Genomic DNA, 20962 nt, shown 5'->3' on the forward strand with positions numbered 1-20962 from the left:
CTTTTTCCAGTGTTCTCTGCATCTGCTTAGCACCTATTACTGTTCCAGTGCCCATGGTTCTGAACTTACTTCTTCCACTGTGGTTTTTGCTGTACAAACCAGCACTTCATCTTCAGCTGGCAAAGGTTTGGTAGGATCCAACATGTACACAGACAACACAGCATTCAATATGTCAGCTGTATTAATAAAATGCAATTCAGTACATAGAACAGATGATTTCTGATTTAAAAGTCACTTTTTATCATTAAATTTACTATTTTCCTTCAAGGAAATAGTTTCACAAAAGGACCAAACAATTGTTTTCCTCCTGCTCTTGGATGAATGCTCATAGATGAACACAATATTATAGTTTATATTTAAAATTATAATCAATCTACAACATTTTTAATTGAATGTGTTAATACATTAGGAAAAGGACAAAAGTCTTATCCATCTATAAAAACATTGTATTTAAGTTAATAAACTTAAAGCAATAAAAAAGCAAATGCAGCAGACTGAATAAACAAAGACTTACCTTGTGGACACACTAACAGATTAGGTCTTCCTTTCTGCAAACAGGTTTCAGGGAATGTCCTTTCGAGTTTCACTGGTTCTAGAATCAGCACATTAATACAAAAAACGAAAATACATGTAAAACTGTAAAATCAGTTCTCCAAGCTGGTACACATACAGACATTTAACTAGGAAAAAAAGAAATAGATTTACTGACATCAAGGCATGACAGATGGCAAAGGTTTAAGAATTCTAAAAAAAATTAGCAATTATCACCTCATCAAGAGATATTGCCTGTGTAAAAGAAGTGCATGTTTCCGTGTCTGTATGTAATATTACTCAAATATCAAAGTTAAATGGAACTCAAGTTATTAATACCTAGACGTGCAAGGTGAGTCAACATCAGACCTAGATGCTCTATGCTAAGGTAATCAGAGACACTTGTAGCAACCTTCCCAAAGAAATTCCCCCACAGCTCTTCTAACTGGTCTTTCAATGAGCTTAAAAATCAAAATTAAATGAAGATTAAAACTTGAAACTTACAGTAACAATGAGTCCAGTTACTTAGTAAACTAATATAATACATATTCACCTTAAATCCTTCTAAAAACAATCATTTAGATAGTGCATAAAAAAGTTACTAGCAAAAATCAGAAATTGACAATTACAGGCTATTGAAACTAATATGGTCAATTTTACCTTTTTTGTTTTTTCCCCAATGTAGATTGAAGCAATTCTGCAGCCAAAGTGCCCATAGACATTCCAGCACTGAGTCTGGCAAAAGTCAGGTCAACTTCTTCAATATCTACTTGATGGTCTTGACCTGCAGGGGTACATGTTGTGGCTTGCAACTGTCCTCTCTGAAAAGCATCCCAGTTGTCCATACACCACAATAACCCTGAAAGAGATTTAGGTTAAACGTTTAAAGCAAATGTTAAACTGGCAATGTATTGGCACTTCTTTTACCATAAAAAACAAAACCTCTTAATACTGGACTTGGATGTTATTATGACACAAGCTGACATTGAGAATGGTACCATATATGATTGGATCTGTCATTGGAGACCAAACAAGTCCTGAAAGCCAGAATAAGCCAACCCAGAAGTTAAGAGGCACAAAACATGATCAGCCCACGTGATCACTGACACTTGTTTCCCTGTTTAAGTTTGGTGGTATCAAACACAACGTCAGATCCTTGCATTATTATTTTGTTAAATCAGTATCAGTTCAACTTTTTCCTTTATAGTGACATCACTCTCCTAGATGAATCAGAACATTCATTTGTGATACTGGTTTGTCTTAAAAAGACTTAATATACCTTCAACAACATCCTCAGGACCACAGTTTTGAAGGGCCATGAGGGCAAGGTTTTCTGGATAACCTGCTTCTTTCACAGCTTCAAGAAAAGTCTCCACTTTCTGTTTTTCCTCAACATCATCAGGCATTTCACTTGCATAGAGCAGCTCTTCAGTCATTTCAGCATCGTTCTGCTCCTCTGTGTTTCTCTGTTTCTCCATTTCTTGGAGATCCTGAACAGCTGTCTTCATCACCTTCAATAGATCCTGCTTAGTGGAGTTTGCTTTCACATTGTGGAGCATAGGATAGATCAAATCTGATGGTCTTTGACCCTCTAATCCCAGTTTTGCCATCTCTCGTCTGAGGATCACAAGCTGCTCTGTGGTGAAGAAATTCAACTCATAGTAACTGCACCTTTGTTTTTCTATATACTTAAGCCAGTCTTCATAGCAATTCTCCATGAATTCACACAACTCTCTAATTTGTGTGCTTAGGCCTTCCTCTTGTAATCTGTCAGGTTTGCCTCGAAGTTCTTGTTCTGCTAAACCAAAGCTAATTATGGTGCTCCATGGTTTTGTGAGGTCGCAGAAAAACTTTGATGTCCAGTCATTAAAGAGGACACTTCCTGCAGCACAGATTTTCAAGTATGCCTTTGCAAGGCGGCCTATGGCATCAAAAACCTAAAACAAATAATTTGTTTGCTATTTTAACAGTCATTCAAGTAACTATTAAGCAAACAAAATAACATGGAATGCAGCATACATGTACTTAGTAGGTTAACCAGTTAATTTTAAAGGGATAATAACTCTTCGTATGAGATCTATATTTCACAATAAAAACATTGTGAACAACTCACAGAAGTAAAATATATTCTGTTGTACCACAAAAACAGCAGTTATAGCTATTATTCTGATATCTGAGCTTGTCTTTAGACCACATGACCTCCATTGATGGCTATACTCTGTTAAAATCTCTTAAGAGATTTTAACAAAAAAACAAACTTTTTAGAAAAAAACCCAGGGTCTATCTTTGAATGTATACTGAACAAAAATATAAACGCACGAAACTAAAATGGTCAGTTGAAATGGATAATCATGAAATATGCCCAGGTTGATGGTTTATTTGTAAACTGATGGATTTGTTTTGATCAATTATAGTGGTCTGGTTTCACTTGGCCGCTCCCCGTGAGTATACTCAAAGGTTCAGTTTTTACACCCATAAGACTAATGGAGCATGACGGAGTAGAGGTCAATCTGCAAGACCAATACTCGGACACTCTTTACCGTCTAGGCAATAAAAGGACACACCAAAATGTGTATTTCTGCCACTTGTCAACATGCCACAGATGTCTGAAACCATGAAGGAGCATGCCATCAGCATGCTCAATGCTGGCTTGTCAGTAACAGAAGTTGCAGCATGCCTGAATGTGCATCATTCCACTGTCAGCCGTCTGGGAACATGCTTCAGAGACACTGGTAGCATTAGGAACCACCCTCATGCACCATGTCGCCCAACAAACACCTGTAGAATGTTCTGGATCAGAAATTTCAGCCATCACGTTCCAGCTCTCGAAAATGTTCGCCAACTGCAAGAAGCACTCCAGGAGGAATGGGATAATATCCCTTAGGCCTCTATTGACAACTTAGTGATGTCCATGCGCCGCTGGTGTACTGCTCTGCACAAACTTAATGGTGTCTGTGAACTCAGGATGTTGACCCCCATGGTATATTTGATGCCCTAACTCTTGGACTATGCATTTAAACTTCCCCTAATGCTCTCAAAGTGATGTCTATTTGTCGAGAAAAATATGCTGTTATTTTTGGCTATATACTCTAGTTCCATATATGAAAATAAATCTACATATTCTTTCGTGTGTTTATATTTTTGTTCGGTATATAAATGGATTCATTAACCATTGTAAGTATGGGAAAATTGTTGTTTACTCCAGGAAAATTCATTTTTTGGTCAAAACGAAGAGTTATTATCCCTTTAATCATACTGCATCATATTACCTCTTATACTAATATATCAGTGAATATATAAGTTGCTGCTTGCATTCAGCCACTTCATTGACATCATAACCAAGTTACAAATCTCAGTTCAAACTTCTCAGCTTTACAAATCTTAGTATACTCAAATATCACTTTATACATGTTGTTCCTGTTATATATATACAGATGAAAGGACAAAAACCTTGAACAATTTTATTATTGTACAATGTACCTCTACAAACTTGTCCACTTCAGCTTTGCTGTGGTCTACTTTCCCAACTTTTCCTGCTACTAACATCAATTTACTTTGGAGGTCATTAAGCTTCTCAAAAGTGTATTCTACTGGTCTGTCATCTTGAGAGTCCACATCTTCTTCATTTCGCTTTCCATAAGCTTTTGGGTCAGGTGGAACAACTAATTTTATAGTGGTCTCCATGGTCTAAAATAAATCAGTAAATCATGTTTATAACAATATGTATTTGATACCATTTGAAAGAAATGTCCATTACTGTACATAATGTCACAAGACACTTTTGTAGCACATGCATATATGTACTTGTCTCTCTTCATGAATATACTCATACAATAAGGACAAATAAAATGAAATGAACAATATTTTTGTATCAAATGTCATATGCTTGAAATGGCAAAGTGCAAATTCAGAAGTATAAGATAAATCGAAGTTCATACTTGTTTATAAAATGATTATGTTTGAATACACCCAACAAAACACACCCATGTTTTACATAAAAGTTTTATATAAATTGAAACATTCTGTCATTATAGTCAGAAACTTGCCTACCTTTGGCTGATCAGGTCTTAAGTTTCCAACTTGATAAATGCCTCTGGAATTGATTGCCTCTGCCTGAGCCAGTGAGGAGACCTCTACTGATCCATGTGAATCCTTGATCATCTTTACCCAGTCCAGGTGTCTCATTGTGTCTCTCTGGAAAAATATTGTTTTCAGGTTTTCACCTGCTTTAATGTATGCGTGCATGTTGATGAATTAAGCTATGTTAAAAAAAAGTAATAAAAATAAAAAAGTAGTATAACCTTTAAAGTAGTATAACCTTTAGCAATACCCAAATCAACAGCACATTTCAGGAAAAAACTTTCAGGAAGCTACCCTATAAAACCTATATTAAACAACACTTACCAACTTCACAGGCAAATCCTTATCATTGTCTAGGGCATTCCACACCAACTCACACTGATGGAGAAACTGATGAAAGTCACAATCTGTCTGGACTTCATAAATGAGAGGTGCAAAACCTATTGCTGCATCATGCAAAATGGACACCCTTTCAACCTCCATGTCTGTCTCTCCTGCTTGAATCATGGCAAGCTCCACCAATACATTCAGTTCTTTGGTTCCTAAAAACAGATTTTTTTAATTTTTGAAACCTTGCACATATGTTTTATCCATAATCATATTCCAGACTCGGGCTAGCACAATTTTGAAATAAATTTTATAGCAATGAATATCTTTGTTAACAAATGAATCCCCAATTGGCATTTGAATGATTTCTTTACATATAACTTATTACAATTTATATCTAAAATTTAAATGTCTCTTAAATTGGGTAATATATAAGTATATCTTAAAGAAATGGTTCTAAATACAGGGAACAAATACCTTTGATGTTTTCTCTTAGCCAGTTAACAAGTGGACTACGTTTAACAAATTCTTTAATACAGTCAGACTTTGTCTTGTCCACACGGATCAAAACCTTTCCTGCATCCACCACTTCTCTATTGATAGAGCTCAACTGCTTTTCTTTTCCTGCACCCTATATTTAAGTAAAATTAAAAAAACTTTAATCATTGAAATGACCAAAGATATAATGATATCAGTAAAGTTGTATCAGTTTGATGCATCTTTTGGGTCCCCTAGATTGAAACTAATGATTCAGTTTACTTATTCTGTAAACTGATTAACTGTATAACGTAAAATTAAATTCAGATAAATGAGAAGAAATGAGCAATCACAATCAATTAAAAAAACAACAACATATCTTCAACCAAACTGATACTTAACAGAATAATTAAAATGCTGATATGAAAAAGAATGCAAATTTGGAAGCAATTTGTGAAAAAAAAAAAAACTAAGCACTGAATTATCTTGATGTGAACATATTTTTATTAATGCTTACTGCATCAACAAGAATTTCTATGAGGCTGAAGTCACCAGTCAGTCCAAGCTCTTTCTTTGCATCCATCATGACTTGTGCCCCATAACGATACTCATGAAGTTTGTGATACTGTTTGACCTGGTCTAGTCGACCATCTATCCACCTGGCATCTTCTAAAATATTGCCCATCAGATCAAACTCATCTTTGAGCTCAGGGTACTTATCCTTGAAAGAAGCAAAATATTCATCCATTTGACCAAAAGTGACAGTGCCCCGTTTGATAGACTTTGCCAGGTTCTCCCATGAATGGAAAGCTTTCCCCCAGACTTCAGTTGCAACTTCTTGGAGTGACAGTTCATCTGTTTCTTCATCTGTGCCTTCTAGTTTCTCTTTGTGGGCGATTGATCCAAACTCCTTCCAGAAGCGTCTAAATATGTGACTGGTGTGGATTTCTTTCAAAGGCATCATCATGTCAAAGACTTCAGAAGGCTGCTCAAAGAAAGTGATAGCTGGCTGCCAGTTTTGTGTTACATCAGGATGCATAATGTAAGGCTCACAGATCTCAATCAGATCACTGCGGCTTATGTCTTGTCTGAGTCTGCGATCTAACACATCAGTGTTCACTGAAACATACAGCCAATGATCATCATTAACCATAACATCAAATGATACATTACAAACTGCTCTGACATTTAATCACTTTATACAATGATAAATCATCTAGATTTAAAGAAGTATTAAAAGTAACGAAATCTCAATAAAGTTTCAGGCAGCTCAAGTGTAACATCTAGGGCAAATTCAGAGAGGGTAAACAAAATCTGGTTGACCTCCCCTTTCACCTGGTATTTGAAAATACAGATTTATGTATTTTTAGATAAAAAAATCATTCTTTTCATTTGAGTTTATTTTTAGGTTTGATAGTATATATTTTTGTAAACACCAAATGCAGCCAATTTGATTAATTCAATGATTCAGTGACAATCATTCAATTCAGGTTCCTTTATTTGTGCTACATATACTCTCTTGAAATAGTAGAGCCTTCACAAAGGCAGACCTTCAAAATAGTGAACTTTGGAAATAGTCAATTTTTGGAACAGTGGTCCTTCCTTCAGAAAATAGCTACACGGTACACCCCCACCCCTCCAACCTCTCTAGGTAACTGGTTTATCACAACCAACAATGGTACAAACATTTCATGAACTAAGCAGCAAGAAGTTGGCGCAAACACATTTGCAAAGCTAGGAAATGGTGGATATGTAGGGAAAAAAATGAAAGTAATGTTTCAAAACTGCGCCCATTTTCTGAAATTCTGGACCCATTCATATATTGTGAAATATAATAAAAATACAAAACCTGGATGTATCATTTTGCAGAGTCCTGAAAAAATTCCCAAGAACTGTTTGACGGACTCAAATGCCTCCATTTCCTTTAGACGATGCTGAAGAATGATGTCTAACTGATCTACTTTGGATTGCTTTATTTCACTCTGGCCTGATTCTGATGATATCTGGTGATGGCCTTCTTGGAGGGCTTTTTTTTCATTATCTTCTACAATTCTGCACAGTCCCAGGAAGGAATCTCTGTTTTTCAACACTAATTCCAGCATGCGGATCTGAACAGTTCCATTTTCCACATCTTTCACAGTTTTGTGTAAAAGCGATGACACCTCTGCCAGTCTGGTTTGACAATCTTCACTAAGAATTACCGTCCCTTGCCGAGTACCTAGATAAAGAATAAAAATTCAGATTAAAAAAAGACACATCATAAATGGTTCTCATTATTTAAACAAGAGGTGTTTGTCAAACAGGGAGGTGAGATCGTCAATACAGATCAAAATTACCAGGCGTCAAACTGTTATATATGTATTGCCCATAAGTGTACTTATTATAATGTCTACCGACTTCAGATTTATTTAAAATAAATATATTATTATGTTGGCCAAATCACTCTACATTTTTTGGTCATACAAGATTTTTGTGTTAAATATCACTGTGACCTTGACTTCTGGCCAACCTTGACAACTATTAATCAACAGGGGCAAATCTCCATTTAATGATGAAAATTTATATCAAATATGAGGACCATAGACCAAATCATTCTGCATTCATTGGTCAGACTAGGTTTGGTTATGGACCAATGAACAGACTGGCAAGTGCAAATTTAAAGCAATATAACTCTGCTTTTTCAAAGTGGGGGCATAATCAAAAAGTAGGTCAAAGACCAATTTTAATGTCACAGATTGCCAATATATGACTTTCTATTCAAGTTCGATATTAACTATAGGTGCATCTCTGCTAATTTTGGAGTTATTTCACATTTTACTTTCATCACTGAATATTGTGACATTGTAATCTTACAATTCCAGAATTAGAGAATTTTCGTTCAGTTTCCGCATCTAATGGCTGCTTCTCCCTTAAAAATGCACCCACTGATGCCAAACTCATGATGATGAAAGATGACTCTAAGTGTAACACCTGCCCATATTATGATAGGTTAGGCATGTGTAGTTTCTGAAACTTGGCACAAATATATATATATATATATATATATATATATATATATATATATATATATATATATATATATTTTTTTTTTTTTTTTTTTTTTTGCAAAAAATTCCCATTTTTAGAAAACTTTGGCCTATTTGACCTTGAAATAAGGGTCAAAAGTCAAATCCAAAGTGCATATTTGAAATCTCCACATGACTTTCGGTCAGCATTCTGTAAAAATTTTTCCCATAATTCCTTCAGTTATTTAGTGCCACACCTTGCCCTGTGCACCGATATAGCCCAAAATTTACATGGATTGAGCTAAAATTATATGTAACCTAAATCCAAGAGATGGGTAAGCAGGCTCTTGTAGGAGGAGAAGCGGTAACCATGACATGAAGGCGGAGCTGGCAGATGATACAGGTCAGGACTAAAACCATGTGTACTGCCAGCGCCTACACTGGTGGTACAAATAAACAGAAAAATATCTATACTGTGTTTATGATAATGATCCTATTATATTGATTTTCAAACTATCTGGTGAATTTGAAGTTAAACAAAAAATGCACTCTAGAACTTATGTTGTTAACAAATCTGTCTGATGCTTACAGACATGGTGAGGGGGGAGGGTATAAACTGTAGAAGTTTATTTTGGCACTCCCCCCCCCCCCCCCCCACCTTGTTTGTTAAGTTATTGGAATGCTCAGGTTCATATAGCAAAAGACAAACATTAATCTTGAGAGGTGATTGTGTAATTCAAATGCTCGAGTCCTCAATTCAACCTAAAAATACCTAAAAATGTAGTGTAATACTAAATGTGAAAATAGTTTCATTGGATCTCAGTTTTCATTTATGATAGATCCAGATACTTGATTTACCCGTTGACTGTTTTGTCTGTTTACTTTGTAAATCTATATTCAACCTACGTGATGTCCCACATTTCAGATAATGAGGGAATGATGCCAATGTAAAAGCATGGTGAAGAATATCAAGATCATCAGCTCCTGTTGTAGGCCAACTTTTGCTGAATGCACGAGAAAGCATCGACCCAATGGTGATAGCATCTGCATATCTGTAACTGCTAGTAAACAGGAAGTGGATATCAGGTGCCTGAAAATAAACAATCAGTTGCTGCAAATATCTAAACACTGTTATAAACATTGTCAATCTTGAGTGTAATATTTTGAATGTGGTAAAAAAATACACAGAAAAAATAATGAATCACTCAGAAACTTTAATTCAAATTTCAGTGTTACTAAGAAATCGGGTAAAGCCATTGCCAAACCATTATATCATCAAACTTATCTCCACTCCTTGCTGCCCAGAGAATCACACCTATCAAATCTCCTATGTTCATTAAAGAAACACCAGATGAAACTTTTTTGAAAACATCATTTCAAATTTAATAAAGTATTACCTCCACCAATACTATATAGACACCGAATCACATCTCTGTAGCATACTTACCCCATGAGTACCAGCTCTATCATTTTCAAATATCTGTATCCACATATCAACAAAAATTTATACATTTTATCAAATGCATGTTTCACAAAAAAAGGAAGCATTACACTTACTTTATCAATGGCTTCAAAGGCTGCCTGACTTAAACATTCTGCAACAGTATGGTGGTATTCTTTGGGATTTGTACTGCAAAACAACTCTATCTTCGTTTTTCCTATAATCTGAAAATTTTAAATTCAAAATATCATAACTCTCATATCTCAAATTTGCATTCGGTCAATGGTCTAGACACAAATTTATAATAAAAAATTTAAATATATAAATAACTGTCACTTGCAACTTACAGAATCAATTCTTCCTTTAAGTGCTTGCTTCAGCCTATTCTGCCATTCTTTTGATGTATCCTCTTTGGGCCATTCCAGTGATAATAATCTTGTCCAGATCTAAAAGAAAATCTGATCTAAATCATTTTCTCAAAAAGATGACATTCATAATAATTCCTTGTATAGTTCATGAAAATAAATTAGGGGTAATATAAAGCAGAATAAAAGACCCAGTTTTTTATAGTTGCAGACAATAAAAGCTGTAAGAAATAAATTAAAGATACGTAATGCTATTAAACAGACATATGCACTATGCCTTCATTATATAAAATATAATTATATGCTTATTGCATATGCTAGGTAGGGAAACCTGCACTGTAGATGTAGCCATGTAACAGCCTGTAAATGCATTTCAGTATCTGAACAGGTAATCTTTAAACATAACATTTTGGCAACTATTTACACTAAATTCATCAGCATAGGTCAATATCTGGTAACTGGCCATAGTTGTAGGTAATCGACGTTGCAACCAGTTCATCACATGTTCCAATGTTGAATAAAACATGGCAGCTAGGGCAGCACTTTCTTCTTGAAACTCTGTTTCTTTCCCTGCACCACCAAAGGACTTCACAAGAGCAGGATGCTGTACTCTAGTAGCAGTTGCAAACACATCAACAGCTGAACAAACAAATCCCCATAAGTCTCTATCCATTCTATCTGTACATTGTTCAAGCAGGTCATGTGCTACCACTGACATTTCCCTGGTATTTCCATACTGCCATTCAATGTTGTCACTGAAAAAAGTCAATTACAAAACTGGCAACAAAAATTATTTAAAATACATTTCTACTTTAGCATTTCATCTCATTAATTATTTTTCTTTTAACTTGTGGTTTCACAAAATATGTAAACAATCAATAAAGTACTATTCCTTGAACTTATAAGGTTTGAAGAAATAAGTTAATTTAAAAATATGAAATGTAATACCTTTCTAGATTGGGTGCAGTAAGCCTACTTTCTGTAACCTCCTTAATTGCATCCAATGCAGAGATGAGTTCCTGTAATATACCATAATATAATATAAAATACAAGTAAACAACAAGTAACCACTCTTTGTTATTTGCAAGTGTCTTTAACCCAGTTTATAGTGTACAATGTAGCAATTACATGTACCTCTGTCTTAAAAGTAAATGGGACTGGGATTATTCTAAACTTACTCTGAAATCAGTCTTGTACACGTACAAGTGTTTCAGTTCATATATGTAATAATAAAGTGCTGCTGTGGATACTTCTGGTGGAATGGTTTTTGAACATATCACTTCTTTCAAATCCCTAAAGCTGATAGTGCTCATAAACGTCCTTGGCAACAGCTTGTCCATCTCAAATAGTGGTGCCAATCTGTCTATCAGTTGCTGAACAGGCCTAGAAATAGCAAACATTATTCTAAAAATAAACCCACTATTAATGTTTTTTTTTTCAAACAAGAGCATGTGGCAAGAATAGAATCTTTTTCCGCTAAGCATGGATATATCAAGTATAGAAATAATTCTATATATTAATCTTTTATTTCCTTAAATGTTTTATGCAAAATCTTCATGTGAAAAAAATTGCTGCATCTTATAAACTAACAAACATATGCTTCATGTCACTAACACAATTTTAGGTTAAACTATACACACATGTCATACTCCATTTTTTTCTTGAAGCGGTCAACAGCACTTTTAATATCTTCAATTCCCCACCACTTTCCACTCTGGTGGTTGTGTTTCTCAGTTATGTTAACACTGGAAAATGGCTTGGAATGTCCACACAGAAAGTGATACAATGGCACAGCCAAGAGCCAATTGGGGTCATTTTTCCGTCCTCCAGCACACTGTTGGAAAATTCCATGTAAAGCCTTTCTAACTTTCCTGAAATTTAAGTTGATGATTGGTTGTAGGAATTGTACTGATCTACAGTACTAAAGGAAAAATTTGTCCAAAATTATCACAATAAAATCATGAACAGAATAATGAAATGAAACAAACATACTGCTGGATTTTACTTACATACATCTAAAATTGATCATAAAATGTTTTGAGGCCTTTTTCATGCTTACTATACATCAGTGATGGAATTACAATTCATTTACACCAAAAGTGATATAACAAACAATAGCCAAAACATTTATACTTTTTGTTGGGCAAAGTAGGTGTAAGTTCAGGAGTGTGTTAGCTGCATATATCTAGTTAAAAAGTTCAAAATAACTGAACATTATTGGGGCTTGCACTGTCACCAAGATGGCACTTGAAAATTACAAAAAAGGCAGTTTCAGGAAATCATTTGGGTTTTTTTTCGTCCACATTATATGATTTGCTCATTTCATTAATTCTAAATACTGTAGAAAAAAACCCAGTTTATTTTACACATTTACATATGCAAGAAACTACCATCACATACATCTGATGTGCTTCTTGTGGAAAATGAACCTCCACCAATTTCTGGAAGGATTCACATTTGTCATTTTTTCCTGGTAGCAGTAGTAATCCCTCAAAGAGGCAACTGGTCATACTTCCAGCCTTGTCTCCTACTTCATCTAATGGCATGCTAAAGTAGTCCATAATACACAATATAGCTGCTACTGAGGCCACTCTCAGCTCTCCTTCCTCAACAGTTTCTTTGATGGTATTTTCATACTTGCACTTGTCCAGACGAGGTTGAACATACTCCCAAAATGCCTGTAGTAAGAATATGTTGTGGTCAGCTGACACACGTGAACTGTTATTTGAAGGGAACCTTTCAAAAGAAAGGTTTCACTAAAAAGTGATTATTCAGAACTTACTTATAAAACAATATCATACACAATATAAATTCATTTTAGTTTCACATTGCTACTGGTACCCACGTGGTCCCTGGGGGATATGTTATCATGAAACTGAAGGTCGTTTTGTCTTTCAAGGCAGTTAAAACATTTAGTTCTCATTCATGAAAAAAAGAGTATATGAATATATACAAGAATTAAAATGGATTTTTATGAAAATGAAAATTAGATGACGGGATAAAAAAAAGTAAACCTCTCACCTGTCGCAAAAGGGAGTAGTCAACAGAGTGTCCGTCTGGTTTGATAAACCGGTACCTCAAGGAATGTATGACTTGACAGGCATTGTCCACTACTTCGTGTGCAAAACCTTTGCTTCCACTTCCATCCACAACAAATCCCTCCCACGAAGGCATCATGTGAGAAAATGCAGTTTTTGAGGTCATAAGGAATCGCCCATATGGAGTATCTGACAAATTTTTTCTGCCAAATAAATATTTCAAGCCAGATCGTATTGATTTTAAAAAGGTCGTCTTCTCCGAGGTAAAGGTGTCTTTGCCAAAAAACACCATGCCATCATACTGGTCCCAAGAGCCTAAAAATAAAAACAAGATAGGGGTTTTCAATGAAGTAAACTACAATAATAAAATCTTATTGAACAAATACTTACTTGGTATATGGGTTTAACAAAACCAGATATTTAATATCTAAGAGAGGAAAATCACCAACAGTTATATATACAGAATTAAACTATAGGATCAAACAGGCATGTCCATCTTGCAGAAATAAATGGCTATAAGCATATCAATCAAATAGTTCCGTATAGACACAAACATTTAAGATCAACATCAAACTGGTCATTTGTAAAGCTGGCTGAATGAACACTGGGTAAAGTTAACTGCAAACAATTACTGCATTTGCTTATACTTGTACAAGTGCACTAAATACAGTCTGACAATTAAAATGGTAAACAAATATGTATGACTACCATGGTGATGTAGCGCATTTTTTGGAAAGTGTAAAAACCACCTGCCAAACCAGGGATCGAACCCGGGACCTCTCCTTTAGACTTCAGCTAATTTTTCTTAGTATGATAGAGCTGAAAGATGGCCTCTCTAATTCCAACCAGATGTCATTACTTACCTTTAGCTATTAATGATCTATCCGGCACAGCCAGTACTCGGTCTTTGGCATCTCCAAATCCATAACCAAAATTATCTTCCCACTGAAACTTTTCACTTTCTCTCCTATGTATCACATATTTGTAAACAACAAACTTATTACCACGTAGGTTTACTATTTTAATTGGCACCTCAACATGGTACATTGTCATGTCATCTGGCAAATCCCTGAAATGAAGTTAGTAATAAGATATTTATTTTGAAGCTGCATGAAGCACCCACAGATGCAAGTCACCATGTACTTTATTTTCAAGATATTCAGTCTTCATGTACTTTATGTTATGCTTTTCATGCACCTTTACACAACTGGTAAAGCATCAAATAATCTAGTTATATTAAAACACATTCAGGAAATATTCTAGATCACACAGCGGTCATTGAAAATATGAGCTGTCCTTTGAAGAAACTGGCTATCCAAACAGCTGAGGATAGCCCTGTGGTGACACACACCCACCTTTCTCTCTGTAGCACCCAATCATCTGTTTTTGACTGGAAACCTCGAAGTTCCTGAAGACCAAACTTCATAACAAATGTGTCCTTCTGATGATCAAAAGAGACGTCTGGGGGCATGATCACATGGAAATGAACATTGATCACTTCCTCATTGCTGTTCACTGATCTTTGTGCGCTGACATTTGTGGACCTTTAAATATAACAACCCTTCCAAGTTGTGGCTTATACAAAAAAGGTTTTTGTCCATGAACATAATATATATGTTCATTAATAAAACAATAAAGACAAAAAGAAAAATAATACACTGTACATATTTAAATAAAATATTTGCAAAAGTAATATAAATAAGTAGCTACTAATCTTTAAGATGCATGATAAGAAATAATACATGGCAAAATAATATGTAAAAGAAAATCAAACGAAAATAAGAAAACATTACAAACATCTAACCTGGATAACTATTTCATTTTTAATATTAAAAAGAAAATTTGTTTTGTGTCTGCAAAATGAATATAACTTCATTCAGTGTGAATATATCAGCAAAACCCTTTAAAAAATTACTTGTTTTGTCCCTTTTTAGTGGTGGCTTTCTTTCCTGGGACATACTCCTCTGGTTCCTGTTTCTTCTTGTTTATCACTTTTATCTCACCACTCCCGGTCCGATTATCAATTTTTGCTGTTGTGCTCATCTTAAATTTAAATTTATTTTCTTAATTTAGAAATGCATGGCAAATGTTTACGAAGTCTCAACATATGTGCCAAATTAAATGTTTAAGAAATTAAAGAAAAATTTTACCCCCCTCCTCCCAGTTGTTATTCTCTAACAATCCACAAAACCAGTGAAATAAACAGACATCTGTTCAGTCAGTCAGTTGGTCAGTCAGACAGACAAACAGAATGATTGCTCTTTATTAATTGAATGTTTGAAATGATACTCTTACCCTCAAACTCCCAGTTGCAATACACATACAGATATGTATGTTTATCTGAGACTGTACTATTATTAGATATTGAGCATTTTTTCACCCTGCCCTTTATTTCAAAACCCTATAGCAATTCGGAACCTGAGAGTAACATACTTGATTCCATTCAAATTACAGTGGTTCCTGCTCATAATAAATGCAAGCAATATGCACTCAAAGTCAATTTGTTTCAGAAATTTATATTTTTGGTACCAATTAACTGATAATAATAATAATAATAAATAATTATAACAATTTATTCAGCTAAGATATAAAATATGCATGAAATATTGATTACCTCCCGGGTATCACTTCCAATATGTTTCTTTTGGCTTTGAGGTCCATCCACTGGAGACCCAACATCTTCATTCTTCTCTGGTAAAGAGCTTGTTGGAGGCTGGTCAGTAGTGTTGTTTGCTTTCTTATCTTTTCCAGCTGAAATATCACCTTTGTTTCCCTCACCAAACACCTTGCCTTCTTTGTCAGCAGTACTACTTGTTGCACTGTGTGATATGCTGAAAATCCCAGCATTAGTGGCAGCATTTGAGGAGGTGTTCATGTTAGAAGTTACTCTTTTTTCATCACCAGGGGTATCTTCATGTGCATCTTCACCACAACTTTGCTTCGTGTCTGATTTCTTTGCTGGGTCACTCACAGTGCTTGAAGTCTGAATTGGACAATGTCCAGTACTTGGAATCTGTTCTGTAGCACCATCAGTGCCTTTGGCCTGTGATAAACCACTTGATGTACCTGGCTCCTGTGATGAACCACTTGGTGTGCCTGTGGCCTGTGATGAACCACTTGTTGTGCCTGGCTCCTGTGATGAACCACTTGATGTGCCTGGCTCCTGTGATGAACCACTTGGTGTGCCTGGCTCCTGTGACGAACCACTTGGTGTGCCTGGCTCCTGTGATGAACCACTTGATGTGCCTGGCTCCTGTGACGAACCACTTGGTGTGCCTGGCTCCTGTGCTGAACCACTTGGTGTGTCTGGCTCCTGTGATGAACCACTTGATGTGCCTGGCTCCTGTGCTGAACCACTTGGTGTGTCTGGCTCCTGTGCTGAACCACTTGACTTGCCTGTGGTCTGTAATGAATCACTTGATTTGCCTGGCACATGTGATGAACCACTTGGTGTGCCTGGGGCCTGTCTTGAATCACTTGGTGTGCCTGGGGCCTGTCTTGAATCACTTGGTGTGCCTGGGGACTGTCTTGAATCACTTGATGTGACTGGGGCCTGTGATGAGCCACTTGATATGCCTGAGACCTGTGATGAATCATTTGCTGAGCAGCCAGGACGTAAATGGTGGTGTTGTTCCTCAGCCATATTTTCATCTTTGGTTTGCATGGAGGGTGGATACTTCACTTGGCTCATATCAACACACAACTCTTCGTCAACTTTAATCTTCTTTGGAAGGCTTGGGGTTTCACTGTCTGATGTTCTTTTTGGCATATTTGCTCCTTCAACTGTCAGCTGATTTATTTCAGCGCCTTGAACTAAAAAAAGCATTAAAGAATTCAATCATATGATTATTCTGAAAAACGATTTCTCAGAAAAGGTTATCTTTTACATTTGCATATGCACATAGAAATTCTCCAAATCAATATATTTATACATTGATAGTGCAGAGGCAGATTAATGATATCATCCATTGGATGTACTTTTATTTTACCACTTAAACCACACTTGTGCGATTGATTTTTAACTGTTAAAAGCCTAAGAAATGTATGTCTCTGAATGTGTTCATATAATTATAATATTATCAGACAAAAATCTTCAATAAAAGAAGTTTGTGAAATCAAATTAAGTTACTACATGTAACTAAAGGTCATTATTTTCTAAAAAAAAATTAATTGATTACAAACTTAAATACCTTGTTCAACTCTGAAATTTCCAGGATTCTTTTTGTCTCCACAGATTGGACAGAAGTTGTGTGTTGGCAATAAAGTGGCACCACACTCTCTTCCATCAATGATGTTAGTGCACACAGTTCTGCTTTCACATTCAACAATGGTTGACAACTTCACAGATGTTCCACAATTTGGACAAAATTTGTTGCCTGGGTCTAGTTCTGCCCCACAAGGGTCCCCTCCAGGAGGACCAACACACTTCATTCTTCTTACCTATGGGTAAGTTATTCTTTCTTAGGGCAGCTAGTAGTTTCACTGTCTGATGTTCTCTTCAGCACACCCACTGCTTCAGATGTAGAGTAATTATCTTCCCTGTCCTGAACTACAAAAAGGATTCGAAGAATTTAATCAGGTGATTGTTTGGGTAGTGATTCATTTGTGAACTGATAAGATTTTTCAAAATAACTATATTTGTACTTTGATAGTGAAGAGGTAGATTAATGATTACCTTGCTATTTATTATTCAAATGTATATTTGAAGCATTTCTTTGAACTGCTAAATGCCCACGCACACGAAAACTGGTGAAATATTTTAAAACAAGTTCTACAAAATTGCTATATACACTGTACCTCACATGGACCATAATATAAATTATGTTATGGTCTATATGTTAGGTTGATAAACCAGTCAAGGTGGCAGCCAAGCATATACTGGTATAGCACTTACATCAATCGTCTGGAAGGTGTATTCTACTGATAACTGTTACATTTATTTTAAAATTATGATGGAAAGGGTCACCAAAATGATCACTAAAATCTGATACACACATTAGAGAGATATGGCTGTATGTTGTTTGCTATGATTTATATGAATTTATTTTCCTTTTTGCATGATGGTGAACAGGGGGTATCTGGCATCCAAACATTTTATTCTTAACCCACCCCTGCATAATTTCCTATTCAATTATGGTTACCTTTAAATTCATTAATATCATTTAAATATGTTCTAAAATAAAAATTTTCCTTAACAAAATAAAAACTTGCTGCTTTTCATTTTTCTGAACCAAAGGAAATGCATGTAACAATATCTATTTTTGCATGCACAGACATGCATGGCTGGTGATCAAGTGATATTGCTTAACATCTTATGAAAACATATTTTGGTGAGTCTGGTAGAGTGAACATTGTGTATTTTGCTGTATGCTACACTCGTATCAAGCCCTGGCCCTGGTATAAAAAAAAGGGCAACTCCATGGGATTTTCCCAGGAAAATTAGCAATTTTCTTGTACTCGTGAATCATTTATCTATAATCCCTCTCTGCACTTGGATTCAACTCTTAATTAAATTTATAAAGCTGGATTTGGTTTAAAATGACTAGCCAGTCACCCAATGTATTAACCAGCGGCCGTCTTCCTAAATACATATGCTCCCATGTAAATATCAACATCAAGTATGCTTCAGAAAAATATTATTTAAGGGGTTAAATCATTTTAAGGTGTATGTAAGGTTTTATAAGAAACTGCAGATGACAAAAAGTAGCGTTTGGGGAATTTTCAAACCCAAGGAGTGTACCTGTAAGTTAGGTTCCTTAGCTAAGAACTTAATTACCAAAGTTACATGTAACCCTATCAGCAACAGTGTTACAACACTCTCATGGAAAGCCTTAACTAAGCCAGGGAACTGACTTAAGCTTTTTTGTAAAGCTCGTTACTGGTGCCTGCAAATCTAACTTAACGGGTCCGTGACTGCTCCGCCATTTTAAAGCACGCGACACAGTTTCAACCCTCTTGTAGTTGAAGTCAACAAAAACAGGCACAAACGACCACTTAAACAATTGAATTTTAAACGTTGAATAATTTCTATTCTGTAACAATACCATATAAAACTTACAGAACGTTATAGGTCATCTTTCGATCGGTATTTCACAGGAACAACCTGAGAGCTAAAGTGAAAATGCAGACGTCGTCACTTCTCTATTGTGCTCTGAGCCGAACGCCCGAAGTTACCAAATATATATGGTGAAAGCGAAACCAACTGATGACTACTACTGATTGGCATCGGGAATACTAATGTTTCTCACTAAGCCACTAAGCCACCTCATAATTTTCCAAACAACAATTTTTCTTCTCAATTGCTTACATTTGGTGCTTCGCTCGGGGCCGTAGCGATAGTCCGAAGGTTCAATAGTCCGAAGGTTCAATGGTCCGAATGTGCATTGAAGGTTCATTGGTCCGAAGGTTCGATAGTCCGAAGGTGCATTGGTCCGAAGGTTCATTAGTCCGAAGGTTCGATAGTCCGAAGGTTCGATAGTCCGAATGTAGGCCCGCTGTATAAGTGTATAGTGAATTACATGTACAGGGGCGGATCCAAGATTATTTGAAGGGGGGTCCGCGGATGCAAAGCCCCCACCCCCTTGGCGTAGGATCTGGGGCCCGCTAAAGGGCCCCGAAAATTGTTGGTGTCTCAAAATGACCACCTATTTATCTAGAGACACATCTGTGAATATCTGTAAAAAATCTATCAGTCGCCCTGGTAGAGGGTTTAAAAGTTAGTTCTGCACGGGCAAAAATAACGTAAATACTAGCATATTAGATCTACATTAGTTACAAAAAAAAAAAAAAAAAAACAGATCTTGATGTTTTTCATGGGATTGGAAGTTGACGATATTTAACTGCAAAGGTTTATTTTGTAAAATCAAATGGAAATTTTCTCACGAGTCACGAGTGTATCTACTTTTTGCATAGTACGTTTTTCTTCGTTTAAATGAATTTGTTACAAAGACAGCATTTTTGATGTTGTTCATCAGATTAGAAGTTTAACTGTTTTAGAATATTTCAACATGTTCAAACTGCCTTCTCACTTGTATTTTACGTTTAATAAATAAATAAATAAATAATTAAATAAATAGGCCCACCGGGTTGATATGGCGTTGCCACATTTCTATTTCAGATTATAAACGTTTCAGCACCTTCAGTATTGCTGGGGAAGAGGGGGTGGAATTAAATATGTATTACTATTTGTGGATATTTGAGCATATTACTGTATTCTGATACAATTTTTATGTTTAAAGCCCTAGTAAGGGAAAAGTTTGTTTTCGTAAATGCTCGTAATTTTTGTTTATATGCCAAGTTTACACTCCAGTTAATTCATCCTCATCCCTATGAGTAATACAATACTGCTGGCGGAACGGCTGTTTTTTTTTTTTTTTTTTTTTTTTTTTTTTTTTTTTTTTTTTTTTTTTGGGGGGGGGGGTAGGGGAGTAGGGGAGTAGTTCTGTAATCGACGAGATGTCGAGATGTATGTGGAATGTTTATGACAGGGGAATGGATAACCGCACAAACAACCACGTCGAGAGTAAGGCTGTGTTCACAATACCCGAAAAATGACAAGTAATAGTGCGCCCTGGCCAGTGAGGACGGAGGAAGAGGCATTGAGATGCAAACAACGTACCAACTGGATCGATCCAACTCTTGGTAAAGTGTAGTCAATGTAACCAGCTCAATTGTCTGACACGCCCCTCTTGAGCACAT

At 35.8% G+C, this 20962-nt stretch overlaps 1 protein-coding gene across 7 annotated transcripts in view; it reads right to left on the bottom strand.

Annotated features, from left to right (window-relative positions):
- Positions 1 to 20962, bottom strand: part of LOC106180403 (E3 ubiquitin-protein ligase rnf213-alpha-like) — an 82282-nt gene that overhangs the window by 53003 nt on the left and 8317 nt on the right. For 3 of the 7 annotated variants that reach the window (XR_015332251.1, XR_015332252.1, XM_087002928.1), the window contains exons 2-26: positions 17455 to 17813; positions 15879 to 17077; positions 15180 to 15307; positions 14620 to 14808; positions 14128 to 14333; positions 13248 to 13579; positions 12627 to 12904; positions 11867 to 12097; positions 11405 to 11609; positions 11175 to 11245; positions 10651 to 10981; positions 10209 to 10307; positions 9978 to 10085; positions 9327 to 9510; positions 7265 to 7633; positions 5933 to 6534; positions 5416 to 5569; positions 4936 to 5153; positions 4582 to 4725; positions 4012 to 4218; positions 1811 to 2468; positions 1192 to 1390; positions 871 to 992; positions 515 to 592; positions 70 to 176 (exon numbers count right to left, since the gene is read on the bottom strand). Coding sequence is in view for 5 of the 7 variants with exons in the window: in XM_087002928.1 (XP_086859054.1) it covers positions 70 to 176; positions 515 to 592; positions 871 to 992; positions 1192 to 1390; positions 1811 to 2468; positions 4012 to 4218; positions 4582 to 4725; positions 4936 to 5153; positions 5416 to 5569; positions 5933 to 6534; positions 7265 to 7633; positions 9327 to 9510; positions 9978 to 10085; positions 10209 to 10307; positions 10651 to 10981; positions 11175 to 11245; positions 11405 to 11609; positions 11867 to 12097; positions 12627 to 12904; positions 13248 to 13579; positions 14128 to 14333; positions 14620 to 14808; positions 15180 to 15307; positions 15879 to 17077; positions 17455 to 17695 (6660 nt within the window). In the remaining 2 variants the exon portion in view is untranslated. Of the gene's footprint in view, positions 1 to 69; positions 177 to 514; positions 593 to 870; positions 993 to 1191; positions 1391 to 1810; positions 2469 to 4011; positions 4219 to 4581; positions 4726 to 4935; positions 5154 to 5415; positions 5570 to 5932; positions 6535 to 7264; positions 7634 to 9326; positions 9511 to 9977; positions 10086 to 10208; positions 10308 to 10650; positions 10982 to 11174; positions 11246 to 11404; positions 11610 to 11866; positions 12098 to 12626; positions 12905 to 13247; positions 13580 to 14127; positions 14334 to 14619; positions 14809 to 15179; positions 15308 to 15878; positions 17078 to 17454; positions 17814 to 19528; positions 19545 to 20962 lie in introns of those variants that run through there. The other 4 variants (XM_087002929.1, XM_087002931.1, XM_087002932.1 and 1 more) reach the window with 3 other exon arrangements.

Source organism: Lingula anatina, chromosome 1 (genome assembly GCF_051362555.1).
Source record: "Lingula anatina isolate TDL-2025a chromosome 1, LinAna3.0, whole genome shotgun sequence".
Classification (NCBI taxonomy): Eukaryota; Metazoa; Brachiopoda; class Lingulata; order Lingulida; family Lingulidae; genus Lingula; species Lingula anatina.